Here is a 16,061-nt window from a genome sequence, read left to right as displayed (position 1 = left end):
AAATGTATTAAATGTATAAATACGAGGTACAATTCGGTTTCATCTAGATTTTTATTTCATGAATCATCTATCAGTTTCCACTCTCTGCATCTCTTCAGTCTAACACTTCTCCGACCCCGCATTTCCACAGCTGGGCCTGAATTATTCACAACAGCCCCAGTTTTCTGACCTACATCGAAGCTCAGACTGCGGCGAGCGAACCGTCCAACAACCAACATAAATGAGGAAGATTACACTGTCTCCAATCGGCAAGTTTTCCGGAACCAATCTTCATCTCGTGTCAGGAACATGTTCGGTTGCTGATTAAAAACAAACATGGCTGCCCTGAGGTTCAAATGTGTAATTTCTTTTTTTTTACCGAGCTGCACCAACATATTTTTAAGGCTTCTAGTGATTTTGCGCGGCTGTAACCTGGAGGCTGCACGCTATGGTTTTTATTATTTATGATGCTGCTTCTATGTTTTAGGTTTTCCTTTTAAGATGAGTGATATTAATGTCTGCGTTGTTATTCTGTGCTTTTTACTTGTTGAGCAAATGGGGTGCAACAAATGTATATGATTATTCTAATCGAGACAACAAATATATTTTTATTAAACTGTGTACGGAGCCACAGAAAGGGCCAAGGGGAGAATCTTTTGATGATTGCTTAGAGAGAAATGAAACAATGGAATCAGAAAACAATTCTCCATTAAATTCTCCGAAACAACAACCTACCTTGAAGAAGAAACCGCGACCCCTCCTCTGCTCCTCCTCTGGGCCGCCCACATCTCCCTGCTGCATCTCCAAACCATCATCCAGTGTCAGGTCGTCAAGCGGCTTCACCACAAACAGTGGAACCTCGATCAGGTTGCTCTTTGCTTGACCCGAGGCTTCTGGCTGGGGAGGGATCTCAGTAGGTGTCACCGTGAAGGTCTCCACCACAGGGTGGGCCAGAACATCTACAGCTGACTTCTGAACAGCGGGTTTCTGGTCATCTTTCTCCATGTCAGCGATCTCGGATTGGCTGTGTGCCTCCGTTTCCTGGGTTTTGGCGTTTGAATCTACTTTTGTTTGCTTTCTTTTGTTCTGCAGGTTGGGGGAGGTAGGGGGTGAGTGGGCTACACATGTACTGGCAATCTCCCTCTCTGGGGAAAGGAGGAAATCTGCCTCCTTATTTTTCTCTCCATCTGGGGCCACTGTCTCTGGATTGGCACGCGCCGGTTTCTCCCCCATGTAAACAAAGGTACTCGCCAAAGGCTGGCAGGGAGAAAATCGCCGCAGCCTCGGGATGCTGTCGACAGATTGCGGGGCGGTCAGGACCCGGTTGTAGGGGGCCAGCTTGAGCTCGGTGGGACGCGGGGTGCGAGGATTGCGTGAGTGAAAGGAGGCAGATTTGCGCTTGATGCTGGTTGGAGAGCGGTGGGTGGAATGAGGGGAGTCGGCAGGAGAGGAGGGTCCTGAGGATCGAGTGACAGCTCTGTGTTTTTGTGGCGAGGGGTTCGTCAATGGAGGAGCGACGACCCACGCCTGCTGATGCTGTTGCTCCCTCATGGCCATGATGACTTCCTGCTGTTGAGCCAGTCGCTGCATCTCGGTCTGGAGGAAGGCTAGCGAGTGGTTGAGTTTATCGATAGACCGTGTATACTCTGTGAGGTCCACTTCGGTTAGCTGAGCCGGACTTTGTCCACCCTCCTCTCCTGCTCCTGGTGACTTTGTCCAACAGGAGGCTGTGTTGCTTTGCTCCGCCCCGTCGGGTGTGTCGGCCTTGCTCCTCCCAAATTTAAAGACGGGACTTGCTGCCTTGCCTTCTGCCTCCACTTTCCCTCCTTCATCACCGCTCGCAGCCCCGTCCCCTTTCCTCTTCACCACATTGAGGAATGCCGAGTGACCCATCTTTTGCCGGTGCCTCGTAAAAGCAGCCTCCACTTTCTTCTTCTGCGCTTCGATGGCTTTCCGTTTCTCCTCCAGCCTCATCCTCAGCTGCACCATCTCCGTAGCAATGACTTGAGCGGGGTCATTGGGTGGAAGCTGGACAGGCGAGGGCGATGCCCGGACAGTAACAGGCAGTGGGGTCTGTTGGTGGATGGGGCTGTGCTCAGGGGTCGGCGCCCAGGAGACGGATAACGGGAGGCCAAACTCTGAGCCCTCGGGCGTCATCTTGAGCGAGCTGCAGCTGCCCCTGCCTGAGTCTGGTGCCGATGGATTGATCTTCTTAAACTTCTGCTCGGCAAAGTTGGTCAGCTTCATTCCTGAGGGGGATTTGCTCTGGCTGCTCGGGCATGGGCTCGGCGAGTCCATATCCAGCTCCATGTTCACGGAGCAGTCTTTCAAAGAGGAATCCTCGTCTAGCATATCCTCTGTTCGGAGTTGGATGCCTGTGTCGACCTCTGTGGTGTCTGTGGTGCTCAAGGGTCCTTTGGAGTCCAACTCTGACACCGGCTCTAAGCCACTGGCCCCCTGTCCCTGACTGTGGAGGAAGAAACCGTTGTTGATACCCTCCACCGGGGGCCTGCTCGGACTGTGGATAATCTGAAGGGCCTCCTCCATGGAGGGAGCTGTTGCCATGGCGCCCTCATGTCCATTGGGAAAAGCTCGCCTGCTGGGTTCCACACCAGCTAGGCTGTCTGGGCAGCCCTCCTCCTCGATGCCAATGCTCTTACCGTTCACTGGCTGGAAGGACAAGTTGCGCTTCATTCCTCTGGGCAGGTGGTGGACCTTGAAACCAGAGCCGTCGTCGGTGCTGACAGACCTGACCATGCCTCGTGTGGAGGAAAGAGAAGTGGGACCAGAGTCCTCTTTGTCAAAGGGGATGTCAAAAGACACTCCGTAAGGCCCAGACCTGAACAGAAGCACAAAAAGGAATGATATCATTTACTTTTTTTAGAAACAAATCTAAAAAAGGTTATTTAAGGAGAGACTCTTGGGGATATGACATATTTTGAAACTGTAATATGACCAACCTCTTCTCTTTGGGCCAGGTGCCGAGGTTTCCATCAACAAAAGACATTGAGGTCGACCTCTTCATGTCTCCTGCACGAAAGAAGAATGCAAGGTAAGACTCAAAGAGCGGCTATGTGCCTACAATAAATCACATTGTAGTATTTAAACTTAATAGTAGGATTTGGGTAAAAGTAAATAAATCGTTCAAAAAATCACCTGAGTTTTTAGGCTGAGGTCGGAGGGGCAAACTAGAGAATGACAGAAAGAAAATGAAAAATGTTACATACATTTCAATATATATGCTTACTATATATAATAAATATGATTATTTGTCTTTTTAGCTTTACTTTGTTCAGAAAAGGATTTTGAAAATCGGACTTAATTTGTCTGAATCAGTCCCACAACCAGCATAAAGAAATTGAACAAAGAGCAGCTCTGTGCTAAAGTGCTTTTAGAAGTTTATACATCACATAATTCATGTTACAAAGTGTCACATTAAAAAAACACAACTTTAACATACCTGACTCTTTCGGGACTGGGGGGTCTTTCAAGGAAGCTTCTCTTGGTTGCCTTGGAAATGGGGATGGCTGGCATATTCTTCAACAAGGATAATGCTTCTGAGGTGATGCAACAGAGATGATCAAATATGAGTATGTGTATGTTTCATGTGCACCAAGGCACGATACTGATGCTGCTGTTGCTAGAATGCAGTACTTCTACTTGCCTGTGCCTTCGCTGTCCAGCAGTCTCGGTTTCACAAAAGATGGCTTGACCACCTCGAACCACGAAAACAGCTCTGCCATGAACACCAGGTAGTTATTCTGGAGGGGAAAAGAATCAAACACATGAAGTTGTGTCACATTCAATCATTTAGCTCATTCAGACTAATTCTGGAAGTGGGCTAGATCAACTGCTTTGTGCTTATTTCTCCAGCAGGTGTCTCTGTTGACCCCCCCACAGATGCGAGTAATATATAAATATCTTCCAGTCTGCATAAATAATTTACCAACCTCGCTCCATTTCAGAGAATCCTCTCAAGAACTAGATCAACCTACAGTGCAGTAGTTTATGAGGGAATATATATTTATCAGGCTTTTCAGCAAATATAACATTCCTGAATGAGTGAGGCTCATTTGATTGAAATCGTTTTCCTTCCTGACTCATTCCACAGACACACTTTGGTAACTAGATGACATGGTAACATGGCTTTTCACATGCTAGGGATAAGCCAATCATCCACTTAGTAAATAATGTCAGCAGACCTGTGGTACTTGAGAGGAGCGATTAAGGCATTAACCTAATTTATAGATTATTTCTATTTTATAAAATAGAGGTCAGATTTGTTATTGTTCAGCAGGTAAACCAGCAGCCAGCCTGAATTAGACAGGTGGGATCTGCTGGAGGGATTTTAACCATGGCTGTACCGGGTCCTGTCAAAGAATCGGGTCAAGGTACAGTCGGAAGTCAAGCTGCTACTGAGGACTGTGTACTGCAAAGGTATCCACCTGACACAGTCATTGTATCCATGAGGTTTCTTATGAATATTAGATGCTTATTTTCTAAGTAAAGATGTGAACTATGAGACTATAACATTTGTTTTGTAGAGTAATGCTAAAGTTAAAGAGTAACAAAGAAACGCCACATGGTTCATGGTTAAACCTGCATGGCTGGCATTTCCTTTTATTGCTCTTTTTGCAAGTTCTGTAAAAAAACATTTCAATTCAGCCTCATGTTTAGTTTGAGTTATTTGTTTTTTACTCACATTTTTGCAATCGTGTGAAATAGCTCCAACTGTTCCTAATTGCTCTGCTTGTGTTAAATAATTATCATTATCTTGATAAATTGCATACATACAAACACAATATATCTCATCATCAATTAAACATGTTTTCAGAATCAATTCTTCATCAACAATCAGGCCAATCTCATCAGTTTTTTATGGTGAACATCCTGGCACTCACTCACAGATGCACATGCATGTGTCTATGCAAAAACGAGTGCAGTGAAGCAGGGACGACCTTGAGGAAACACGCTCCCTCACCGACCTCAGCGCCTGGTCGCCAGACAAAGACAATGCTGCTCAGCTCTAAAGATTTCTGATTCACCTCATCAGCAACATTTCACTCGACCACACACACACACACACACACACACACACACACACCTTAAGCCCGAAACTGCAGCCCAAACGCTCACCAGGAGGGGCAGAGGCAATTAACACCAGAAACACTCATCTCCCATGAGTGTTACTGCAGCATTTTTACATTTCCCCCCCTCTTTTGTCTTTACCTCCCACGTGCAGAGCTGCAAAAGTCTGAGAAGGTGCATGTGTCTGTGACAGAATCTCCTTCAGGTGGAGGAATAAGTAGAGCACATCGAACAAAAGTGATTCAAGTCATGTAGCAAAATATCAAAGTATTGTCTTTACATGCAAACTGAACAGATGCTGTTTAAATTTGTCATCAGTGGGTCAGTTAAAAGTGTGTCATTGTCCTTTTGAACCCATGTTCCATTTTCTTTTCCTCTGTGGTTTTAACACAGATTTTCAAACAAACACGGAAGCTGTGGTTACCTTAGTCTGTTCAGCATTTGAAGAACTCCCATGGTTAAGATGGAAAAAAGAAGGAAGAGACACAGAGAGACAACAACCTCCTCTCTTCTGTTCAGTCCAGACTGGTGGCTGTAATCCACCCTCACTTCTCTCTTCCCATCTGTGCATCCGACTACTACTGACACACCAGGTGTGAGGGTGTATCGCTTAATACCCCCCCGTCAGCAGCCACTACGTCCCCACTGACCGGCGTTTCTACCTCGTGGGCTGCAGCGTTGCCAGATCCCAGCGTCAGACTGTGTCACTCTTAGAATGAAAACAGGAATCTGATTGGTGATCACTAGAAGAGCTCACAGGAGGAGGGAGGAAGGGAGGCGGGGGGTTAATTCGCCCTGGGGGAAGGGCATAAACAGCACACACATGTACCATGCAGGCACACACACACTCACACCATTTAAGGTTTTAACGCACTGGCTGTATAAAAACCTCACATGCTTGCCAATACAAAACAGCAGGTCCCACGCCTGCAAACTGTATTATCCCACTCAGCAAGACACAAGACCCACAGCCACACCCTGAGCGTCCGCGGGGCATTAATGTCAACAATCACTGGACCAGAAGGTTGATTAAAGGATCTAGGCCCTGCACACAGACTCACTCCAATCTGGAAAACCCACGATTTACTGCCAAGTTAATCAGGCTGCTCTCAGCTGCCCGTCAGTTTTCGCACTAAGAGCAGAAAAGAAAATATAAAAAAATATAAAAGAGGCCAGAGAAGAACTGAGGAGCGTGTCATGATCTATTCTAGAACCTTAAATAACCCATGCTCCTCTTATTTGCTAGTGATCTAGGAACTGAGGTTTATTCTAATTCTAAATGAAAGTCTATCAGCTAATAGGAATTAGCTCATCATATTACTGCTGCACATCCCAGTATAACACATACATCCCTCATTGCTGATATGCTGTAAATACACGATGTATGTGTGTTAACGGCCTTCCTCACAGTCACCTCAGCATGTCCACTGAACGAAATATGAGTAATTAGGCAAAAACCCAAAGCCGGTGAATTTCATTCCTCCTCCTCCTCCTCGGATCCACAGATGGCAATTTAGATGGGCTGTGAATTAATTAGACAAAGAGCCAGTGGATGGGAGTGTGTTGACGTGATTCACTGTCCCCGTGTCCATTAGGAAGGAATGGCTTTCAGTAGTATTCGGAGGTTTAGGGGGTTGGGATCTATTGTCTCTTATTGATGCACACTGAGCATAATGGGGACTGAAGCTTCATACTCTAACTTCCCATTTTCTGCACATACTGAATGTCTCTGTCTTCAGATAATACGATAAAGTGTCTGAATCACATCAGCTTCAGTCTGCTCATCGTGTTTAAATTGAACTGAGGTGTCTCCTCTCAGGATTATCTGTCAGGTTTCTTTTCATTTTTGTGGTTTGATGCTCTCCGTGGTGTTGCTGCTCAGCCTTTACTTTGTCATTAGGATTATTATTTTTTTGATTGTTGGTCAGACAGAACAAGGTCCTGGTAAATGATAATAGTTGTTTAATTACAATTCATAGAAAAATCTATTTATCAGTCAATAAATAAAATCTGCAGATTAATCAATCACAATTTCAATGTCATATAGTCCTTAATATAGTTCAGTGTCCTTATGAAACCACATTTGAATTCATAAGATCCAGACTTTTTTGGAAATCTGTGACAAATTGCACACACTCATCATATTAGTCCTATAATGTTCATGCGTGATTTTTTTTATTTTATCAAGATTTTAATTATTGAATTCTGTGAAATCAATCGAAATCTTGAAAAATGCTCTATTCCACAATTTTAAATGGAACTGGATCCCTCCCTGTATCTGCACCAAAATTTAATCAGTTCTTCCTTGACCTATAATGCATCCTTCCACCAAGTTTTGTGGTAATCCGTCCAGTAGTTTTTGTCTAATCTTGTTTACAATCAAACCAAGCAACAGACAAACGGACAGGGGTGAAAACACAACCTCCTTTTTGGACATAATAATCTCCAATTGGATCTGATGGGAGAACAGGCACATAGATGCTTTCAGCCAACTGTGATATTTGTCATTGTGTGTTTGTCTGCGTTTGTTTGTGTGCACATGTTTCAGTGACGGACAAGTCTAAACACATCTAGTTTCTCTCCTCTCCCACCTCAGCCTCCTCTCTAAACTCTGTTATCACTTATCCTCGTCTCCTCTCTCCCGTTTCCCATTTCTCTTGCTTCAGCACCTCCCTTCCCCCCCCTCCCATCTGACGTCTCAGCTCCATCTCTATAATAAGGTCTTCATTAGTATGAAGGGCCACGACGCGCAGTCTACCTGGAAACTGGGTCAAGGTTGCTGACTCTGACTGGTTCTGTGTGATGCAGTAACGCTGCTGTGCTGTTTATCCCCTGTGAAGTCAGTCAGCAAAAATACTGATACAGGCTGGTTCACATGACTCACATTTCTACCATGTTGTGTGTTAAGTTGGTGTATGTGAGCTCTGTTTCAATTCTGTTTAGCAATCTGAGAAGAAACATTTTTTATATACAGCATGTTACTATAACATTAGTACAAATCTTAATATGGCTGGGGCTGTTACTGAGCACCTGCTATTTTACTTTCAGTAGTTTCATATTGTTTGTAAGAGAATTTAAAGATTGTTGAGTGAAGTGTTCTACTTTTTCCTCTGTTATTGCCTCCATTGCCGTTTGTTTGTTTGTCTGTCTGCGAGCAGGATTACTCAAACTACTGGATTGATTTTCATGAGATTGTGGCAGGATGGTGCATGTGACAGGGGAGAGGCAATGAAATTATGAAGCGAATCCAGGAATTGTTTTTCGCCCTCTTCTTCAGATGAAAACATGAAATGTGATTTGCATTGGCAAATCTAAATGACTGATGAATGCTGAGGTTTGGTTAGTGAGCTGTATTTTATCTGCTGAGATCAACAGTCCTGCAGCAGAGGACGAGCTGAGGTGACAGTCAGACAAAGTCAAACTCATCCAGACGCATCAACTGTTTTTAACATCGTATGCAGCTCTCAGGCAAAAAACCCTTTCAGACAGACACAGACAAACAATAACGGGCAAAAATACACAGACACCAAACCACCAGACAAAAGCTACCATATCCAGACTGTGGTAGCCATAATGATTTTTATGGAACTGAATAGTGGCAGTGGCTGTTTTGGGGGGTGTTGTCGGAACTATTGACTCCAGTGGCAGTTATAGTTACTTTATGAAAAGGTCAATCTCCCTGCAGCAACATAACTAAATGCTGTATATGTGCACACAGCAACTGACCAAGAATACAAATGTATAAAAAAAATACAAAAATGACAAAGAAACATTTCTGAGCCATCAAGGTGAAACACTCGTTATGATGTGTGCATGCATTTCTCAAAATTAAGAGCCATTTTCCCCCTTTAGTGAAAGTACTGAAAGTGAGGCGTGTCTTATAAAGAAAGAAGAATAAGGGAAGGAGAAGGAAAACTACACAGAGGAGTAGAGCTGGAAACCGTCCTTTTTTTGAGTCAGACAGCAAATCAGCACTTTGTCATCTCTGCTAGTCGAAAACAATAAGGTTTTCTGACTTAATAGCTGATGTCAAGTTTTTATTGTGGTGAGAAAGAAAGAGAAAAGTAGGACAGGGCGTGACTTTACTGTGAAAAACAGTGTCCTTGCTTTTTCTCTGCAACATGCACTCCAGCAGCATCACACATTTATATACCATGAAACTGCAAATCAATAATCCCATTTCACACATACACGCACAGTGGTGGCATGTACGTCACAAGAGAAGTGTGGGAATGAACACAAGATAAAGTGAGAGAGATGGAGTGAGTCAGTGAGAAGCACGGTGACTGATAAAGACAGATCGGGGACAGAGAGACAGAGAGACAGAGAAGGATAGGACAAAATGTGACTCACAGAAACCCAGAAACAAAAATGAAACGGTAAAGAAAGACGGGGCGAGTTTTGAAACGAAAATGAGAAGGACATTAGTAAAGAAAGACAAGGAAGGAAATAATGGACCAGGAATGAAAGGTAAATGAAAGAAAGAAAAGAGAGTGTGAGAAAAGACATGTTAGGAGAGCAGGCTGAGTGCTGCTCTCCAAGCTTGTGGTCGCTGAAGACAGAATAGTTGGGAGTGATGGTTTTTCCACAGCATGAGTCACCACACTGACCAACAGAGCTGCTCCATTCTCCTGTTTCATTTAGCCTCTCTAACTGGATACTGTGCCATCTGCTTCTCTAATTTGTTAAGTCAAAACTCCGTGAATGAATTTACACAAATGGGATTTGTGTCGGCTTATGGAAACGACCATTAACTTCACATTTGGACATTTGGATTTGTGTGTAATTCTGTAAATGTGCCAACTAAGACCTGCACTCGATCTTTTTTCCACTACCTACCATTGGCATATAGCTCCTTTCTGTTGACACAGATACATACATACAGGCTACATTTTAAAATGGACAGTTTCAGTGTCTTAGTAGTTCAGCTGTGTAAATCCTGACAGATATTTCCCTGAGACTGTAACGACTCTTAAAAACTGACTTTCAAAGTAATTTCAGAGAGAATGTCTCGATGCCGACCAGACAGGATTAGTTTCATAAAACATGTGTCAGGTCCGAGCTTTTCCACGATGTCGCGTGACACACTTTTTCTCTGCACATTTTGAGATTTAGAAAGAACAGAAAGTGGCTCAAAGCTCAAATTACGAAACCAGCTGCTGCCTCAAAATACAAACTCTTACACAGGGAAAGTAATTTAATAACAAGAATATCCCTCAGTAGAGTGCATTCCTCAGCCAAGGCCCAGTTCCATTAAATTCAATCAAGCGGCACCAAATTTCACACACTCATAGATATCACGATTTTAAATCAACATTCATGAATTATTCTTAAAATAATTCATGAAAAATAATTTACTGGATCCGCCCTTGATCCGGATCAACACTAAAACTGAACTGGTTCTTCTCTGACCTATCACACACCCTTCCACCACCAAGTTCCATGGAAATCCATTAAGTCAACAAAAAACTAACGAAGAAATGGACTGGTGAAATCATACCGTCCTTCGTGGAGGTAATTGATACAATTTACAAAGGATTTCAACATATTCTAAAATATAAATTATTAAACATCTCTAAACTGATGGTACCGATCTGTAAAAAAGCTTTTTTTTTCACTCACCAATTAAACTGAAAAGGTTTAAGACAGGATGGAGGATATTTTAATTATGGAATTCAAACTTTCTGTGCAGTAGAGTTGATGGGTACCTTGATGGTGGAGGAGGCGTAGAGCATGTCCTCCAGGCTGAAGTGGCAGCAGCTGTTCAGGTTGTCTTTGCAGAAGTCCTGAATGAGCTGCAGGTTGTAGAGCCGATCGGCCAGAGTCATGTTCTCCTTCAGACACACATCTGGGGGGGCAGAGGGAGCCATCGTGAGTCAGGGTCAGGGTGGTCAAAGTAAAAGCTCTAAGTAAAGGGGCTCTGGTTGTAAAGTGCTGCTGGTGGTGATGCTATGATCAGAGATGTGTGAACAAACAGTGTTGGGGATATTTCAGTAAAGAGCTGCTGAGGTGTGTCAGTGTAATGGTTTGTAGTTTACTGACCAATCACGACTGAGTCACATCAACCAGTGGGTGGAGCCGTGAGTTAATGCATTTAAAGATGTTGACTGATTGATCTTTTGTTTTCAGTTCAGATGAGTGATTGTGTGAGTTCAGCTCATTGTCATTATAACTTTATCAGCAGGGTGATGTGATTGTGTGAAGACTGATCTTTGCTCTAATAACTGAAGCTTGGAGGTGGACAAAGTGACACAACTCTGTATCAATCACTGTAACTCTAACTGCATTCCCTGGAATAATATTTAAGTATTTAACACCAGAAATTAATGAGAAAACAGCTCAGGTAATATATCTAAAGACACTGGATTCAGAAACATGTCATTACTTTCCATTCAAGTTTCAATGAACAGCAAAAAAAGGAGAAGAAAAAAAGTTTGGAACGTGGAAAATATCAACAACTATAGTTTTAATTTTGTTTTTCAAAAGACCTTGTCCTCTTTTGCATTTTGTTGCAGTACCTGCAGATGACCAGCAAAATACCACACTCAACTCTAAAACCACTCAAAATCTCGGGCTGTATGTGAGAATGCAAATGTACAAGTCAGTTGCTCTGCACATTTCCTGCCAGGCCCCAAGTAAAATGTCCGAGTGAGCCCCTGTGAGAATACAGCCGGAAAATGTTTACAGTGAGGAATCTGAAGATGTCAACTTGAAAAGACAATGAGCTTCTAGAGCTTTTGACGTTAAGGGCCGACAGCAGGGTCGATGTGCTAATAACACAAACGCGTAATTGCCACAGTGGAGTTTATGCGTCATGTCCTGCCTCCTGCTGCTCTACCCAGACGCCCCCCCTCCTGCCGCGTTGTGAATATGTAAACGGCAAAGTTCATGTCTGAACACGGTTTAACAGAAAGCTTCCCTCAGACCCACCCACCTATCTACCACCCCGACTCCTCACCTTCCAGCGGAAGCAGCTGAGGGCAGTAGAAGTGCAGCAGAGCACCCAGGGCCGAGCCGTCTGTGCTGTCCTTCAGCAGGTTGTCCACAGGGGGGATCCAGGGGCCTGACAGGGTCGAGGCCTGCTCCTTCCTGTACCGGGCCTGGGTAACATAAAACACCAACGTTACCCTGCCTACATCGACATCACATCTACATCTACTGTACATCTACATATACTGCAACTATAGGGGAAGAAGATGTCATGTACAGTGTAATGGTGCGACCGTGACTACAGCTGTAACTATAATGTCTCTTCAAAGCAGCAGCGACACTTTAAAACGCAATGAGGCGTCTCTGGATGTATTCATGTATGAAGGTAATTGAATGCCTCTGGATCCTGACAGCGTGTGCACCACGATGTTTCAACTGTTAGCAGCAGACATAGTGAGCCCGCTGAGAGGAAACAAACAGCCACTGCTGCAGCGAGTGCGGCGGCACCATTGATTTTTCCAGATGGTGTGCGATCTAATGTTTGGATAAAGATCTAAATAAATAGCCTCTCGACATGCAGAGTAGTTTAAATACAACTTATAGAAACCAAACCGCTTGTGTCAAGTGTCAGGTTTATATGTGCAGTAACAGCGGGTGCACGGACATAAGGACATCTACACATTCGTACAGTGCAAAGAGACAAGAGGCTCTGCAGTGAGTGCTGCTGCAGAGTCTCTCTCTCTCTGATATTGTTTCATGCAAAATGCCCCCAAACGTCCCATCTGTTAAAATAAAATTCTAATAAAATTAAGCTTTTTTCATTTTTTGGTGAATCTCTTTGGACCTCTTCAGTGATTCCCTGAGGGTTTCTTGTTCCACTGACAATAGCCTTGTTAGCATAAAAGGAAGTAGTGTTTGGGAAGAGTTCAAATACACATATTCCTTTTTAAAACCTTGGATTTCAATAAATGTAACCTTATATTAAACAGCAATTCATAGAGATTCTAAAGGGAAAACTAATGACTTGCACTCTACTGCTTCCTCTTGTCAAATAACTACATTTAAAGACATTTTAGAATGCATCTTCTTATTTTTGCTGCATTTAACACAATGGATCACTTCCTCTTGAAAACCCGGGGTGATTAAGAGAAGCAGTATTGAAGTAACAGTGAGTCACAGGCTGATGCACACTCGTGATGAAACGATGGCAAACAAGACAAATGGAGGCAGGGAGGCGGGAGAGACGGTCACTATGGAGACGCAGATGAAAGAGCGTAGACTTACAGGCACAAGCTTCATGTACCACTTGGTTGGAGACTGCAGCAGCGAAGCAACAGACAAAACAACAACAACAACAGAGAAATACCTGTTAGTGAGATTAGTTAGTAATGCGATTAGCAATACAAGGAGAGACATGACAGGTGTGAGAAAGCAAAGAGGAGTGTGAAATTGTGTTGTATGTAATGTGGTGTGGAGTTTTCAGTATAAATCTGAGGCTTCAATGCAGAAAATAGAATAGAACAGAATAGAACAGAATACCTGTATTGTAATAGTTTTTCCCGTGGATGTCTCTTAAATCTCATCAGTGTGAAAAGTAATACGGAAGAATCATTTCAAACCACATATAAAACAAATAGACAACCATTAGACGTCAGGTGACCTGTATTTGAAGCTTGAAAGTAAATTACACTGGTGCAGCATTTGTACTCGACACTTCAGTTGTAGTACGTCACATTTGACAATTGCTGTCAGTTGTCAGTTCACAATTTTGTCTGGTACGAATTACAAAGTATTGTCAGCAGGATTTTGCAAAAACTGAACTACTTCCACGAAACTTTGTGGAGGGACGGGACCTGACCCCAAACTATAAACTGAGGACATGTTGAGACAGTGAATTGTGTTGAGAGGTTAAAAGTAGAAATAGCCAAGAAGAATTAATCGGCAATTAATGGCACCAACAAAATCCCAAAATGTATTTCATTGTCGCTAAAGAGAGAAAAGCCAATGACCTACAGCAGTTACAGGAAAACCAAATAAAAAACCCACAGTGTTAATATAAAACCAAACTGTCAGCTCTCCACTGACTGTGTAAGCTGATTCCAGAAGAGGAGAGGCTTTCCTCAGTAACGGCTCGTTCTCACACAACCTGGAAGCATCAAAGAACTAAATGTAAGTGTCACTCAGTGGCGGGTGAGTCCTCAGCTTCAAAGAGAAGCTGTGACTGGTGAGAAAATACAGCAGCTTTGTACCGACACCCTCCAAAATAAAGGTAACGAGAGGCTGAGAAGATCAATCGTCGCTTGCTTGGATACTCCCGTCACAACTGTGTGAATGGTAATTTGAGCCTGATGCCGTCAGTGGAACATACTGGAGTTAATCCAATCTACAACATATTAGTTAATCAATTTTATCTATTTGCCAGTGAATGGAGCGTCTTTGAAACTGATACCGCAGCTTGAATGTGACTAAAGTGACACGTAGCAGGCTTCTCATCGAATAAACAGAGAACTGACAGATCAGATTATAGTTTGCAGGAGAAATGATTGAAGAGCATATTCTGTATATTTAAATTCTTCTCACTATATTATGTGGACAGTGATAGTGAGACATGTTTGAGTCACTTACATTGTCATAATTTCAGAAAAAGGCAGATTCCTGGACTTCCTGACTTGAAAACCCTATTCTCTGTAGCACACTGACATTCACACAGTATCTTTAAAGGCAGAGAGTGGGACAGACCGACTCTGCCCTCACTTCACCTCTCCACACCACGGCAACACGTGGCCTCACAAAGTCAATGCTGAGTCACAGGACAAGTCGAACATCCCGTTGGCGGGAGGGGAGAATGGAACGAGATTCTGCCATTTGCCAATGAAATGTCACAGTATGTCGGCATCATATTTTTATGATGTATCCAATCAGAGCAGACTTGGGCTTTATTAGGAGGTGGGGGGCCTTAAAGAGACAGCAGCTAAAACCAGAGGCTGAGGAGAGGAGCAGCAGCAACGGCCAGTATGAGAAGAGGGATGTGTTTTCTGAACATTAGAGCATGAAAACCTTTTCAAGTATTAACCCAAATTTAAATCATGAACCTGAATATGGACAAAATATGTCTCTTCTAAAAGACAACTGAGATTGAAGACTCCAGTATATGTCTATTGACGACAACATCGTAATTTTAGTTCATGCCTGTTTCTGGTAATGGATGATTTCTAACATTTCTGTGACTTACCCTAAAAGACAATAACAATAAGTGACCAGGGGGGGGGAATTTGGGGTTTTGATAAATGACCTGTTACCACCTATTTTCAATGTAGTTTTTCTGAACACACAACTCCAAACCTCACTCTCTGACTGACTGCATCTGAAGTAATGATTTAACTGAGGGATACGAAGGGTCAGACAGAGTTTAAAATCTGATAAAATCACCAATCAAACCCCTGGGGAGAGGTAGGGTCCTAATCCATCATCTCCTGACACACACAAACAGACACCACACACTCACACACAGACAGTAATAGTACTTCTATATTTACACACACACCACACCCAAACCCACTTCAATCATCTTGTGACTCTGCCTCTTCCCATCAAAGTTCATCCTCTGAAGCCAGACATGTCCAGTTGAGCTGCAGCTCAGCATTTGCAATTTAACAGGATTAGTCCTTCTCTTCTCTGTCCTGACGCTGCCTCTGCAGGGCACCCCCCCACCACCACAACCCAGTACCCTCCTCCCAGCCTCACCTAATAAAAACACAGTTGCCCTAGTAAAAGCTCCACAGTGTTGTCCTCAGAGGATACATGTCTCTCTCTTACGTCTAACCGAGGAAGAAGCTGCCTGTGTGACTCACACTGCAGTTGTTCTGCAAAGACAGAAGAGGGGGGGGGAGTCAGAGGGAAGGTAGATGGAGCTGCTTATCAGCAAAACCCTATTTTGTGCATATGAGTGCAGTTTGAGTAGCATACTTTGTTCTGGCAGGGTTTTTTCCACTAAGAAAAAATGTTCTCCTCTACAAATTCTGAAAACTTAATCACCTTGTTCTGATTGGAAGTGAGACTCCCCT

The 16,061-nt window shown here is 43.4% G+C and overlaps 1 protein-coding gene across 8 annotated transcripts in view; it reads right to left on the bottom strand.

Annotated features, from left to right (window-relative positions):
- camsap2a (calmodulin regulated spectrin-associated protein family, member 2a) overlaps window positions 1–16,061 on the bottom strand; it is a 49,333-nt gene that overhangs the window by 8,242 nt on the left and 25,030 nt on the right. For 4 of the 8 annotated variants that reach the window (XM_034584139.1, XM_034584137.1, XM_034584141.1 and 1 more), the window contains exons 5-12: window positions 13,282–13,314; window positions 12,026–12,167; window positions 10,776–10,915; window positions 3,644–3,740; window positions 3,440–3,536; window positions 3,136–3,167; window positions 2,940–3,009; window positions 715–2,818 (exon numbers count right to left, since the gene is read on the bottom strand). In XM_034584139.1, the coding sequence (XP_034440030.1) occupies window positions 715–2,818; window positions 2,940–3,009; window positions 3,136–3,167; window positions 3,440–3,536; window positions 3,644–3,740; window positions 10,776–10,915; window positions 12,026–12,167; window positions 13,282–13,314 (2,715 nt within the window). Of the gene's footprint in view, window positions 1–714; window positions 2,819–2,939; window positions 3,010–3,135; window positions 3,168–3,439; window positions 3,537–3,643; window positions 3,741–5,491; window positions 5,739–10,775; window positions 10,916–12,025; window positions 12,168–13,281; window positions 13,315–16,061 lie in introns of those variants that run through there. The other 4 variants (XM_034584140.1, XM_034584144.1, XM_034584145.1 and 1 more) reach the window with 2 other exon arrangements.

This window comes from Hippoglossus hippoglossus, chromosome 4, assembly GCF_009819705.1.
Source record: "Hippoglossus hippoglossus isolate fHipHip1 chromosome 4, fHipHip1.pri, whole genome shotgun sequence".
Classification (NCBI taxonomy): Eukaryota; Metazoa; Chordata; class Actinopteri; order Pleuronectiformes; family Pleuronectidae; genus Hippoglossus; species Hippoglossus hippoglossus.
Note: the sequence above shows the minus strand (reverse complement) of the source record. Positions and strands in the feature narration are given on the sequence as shown.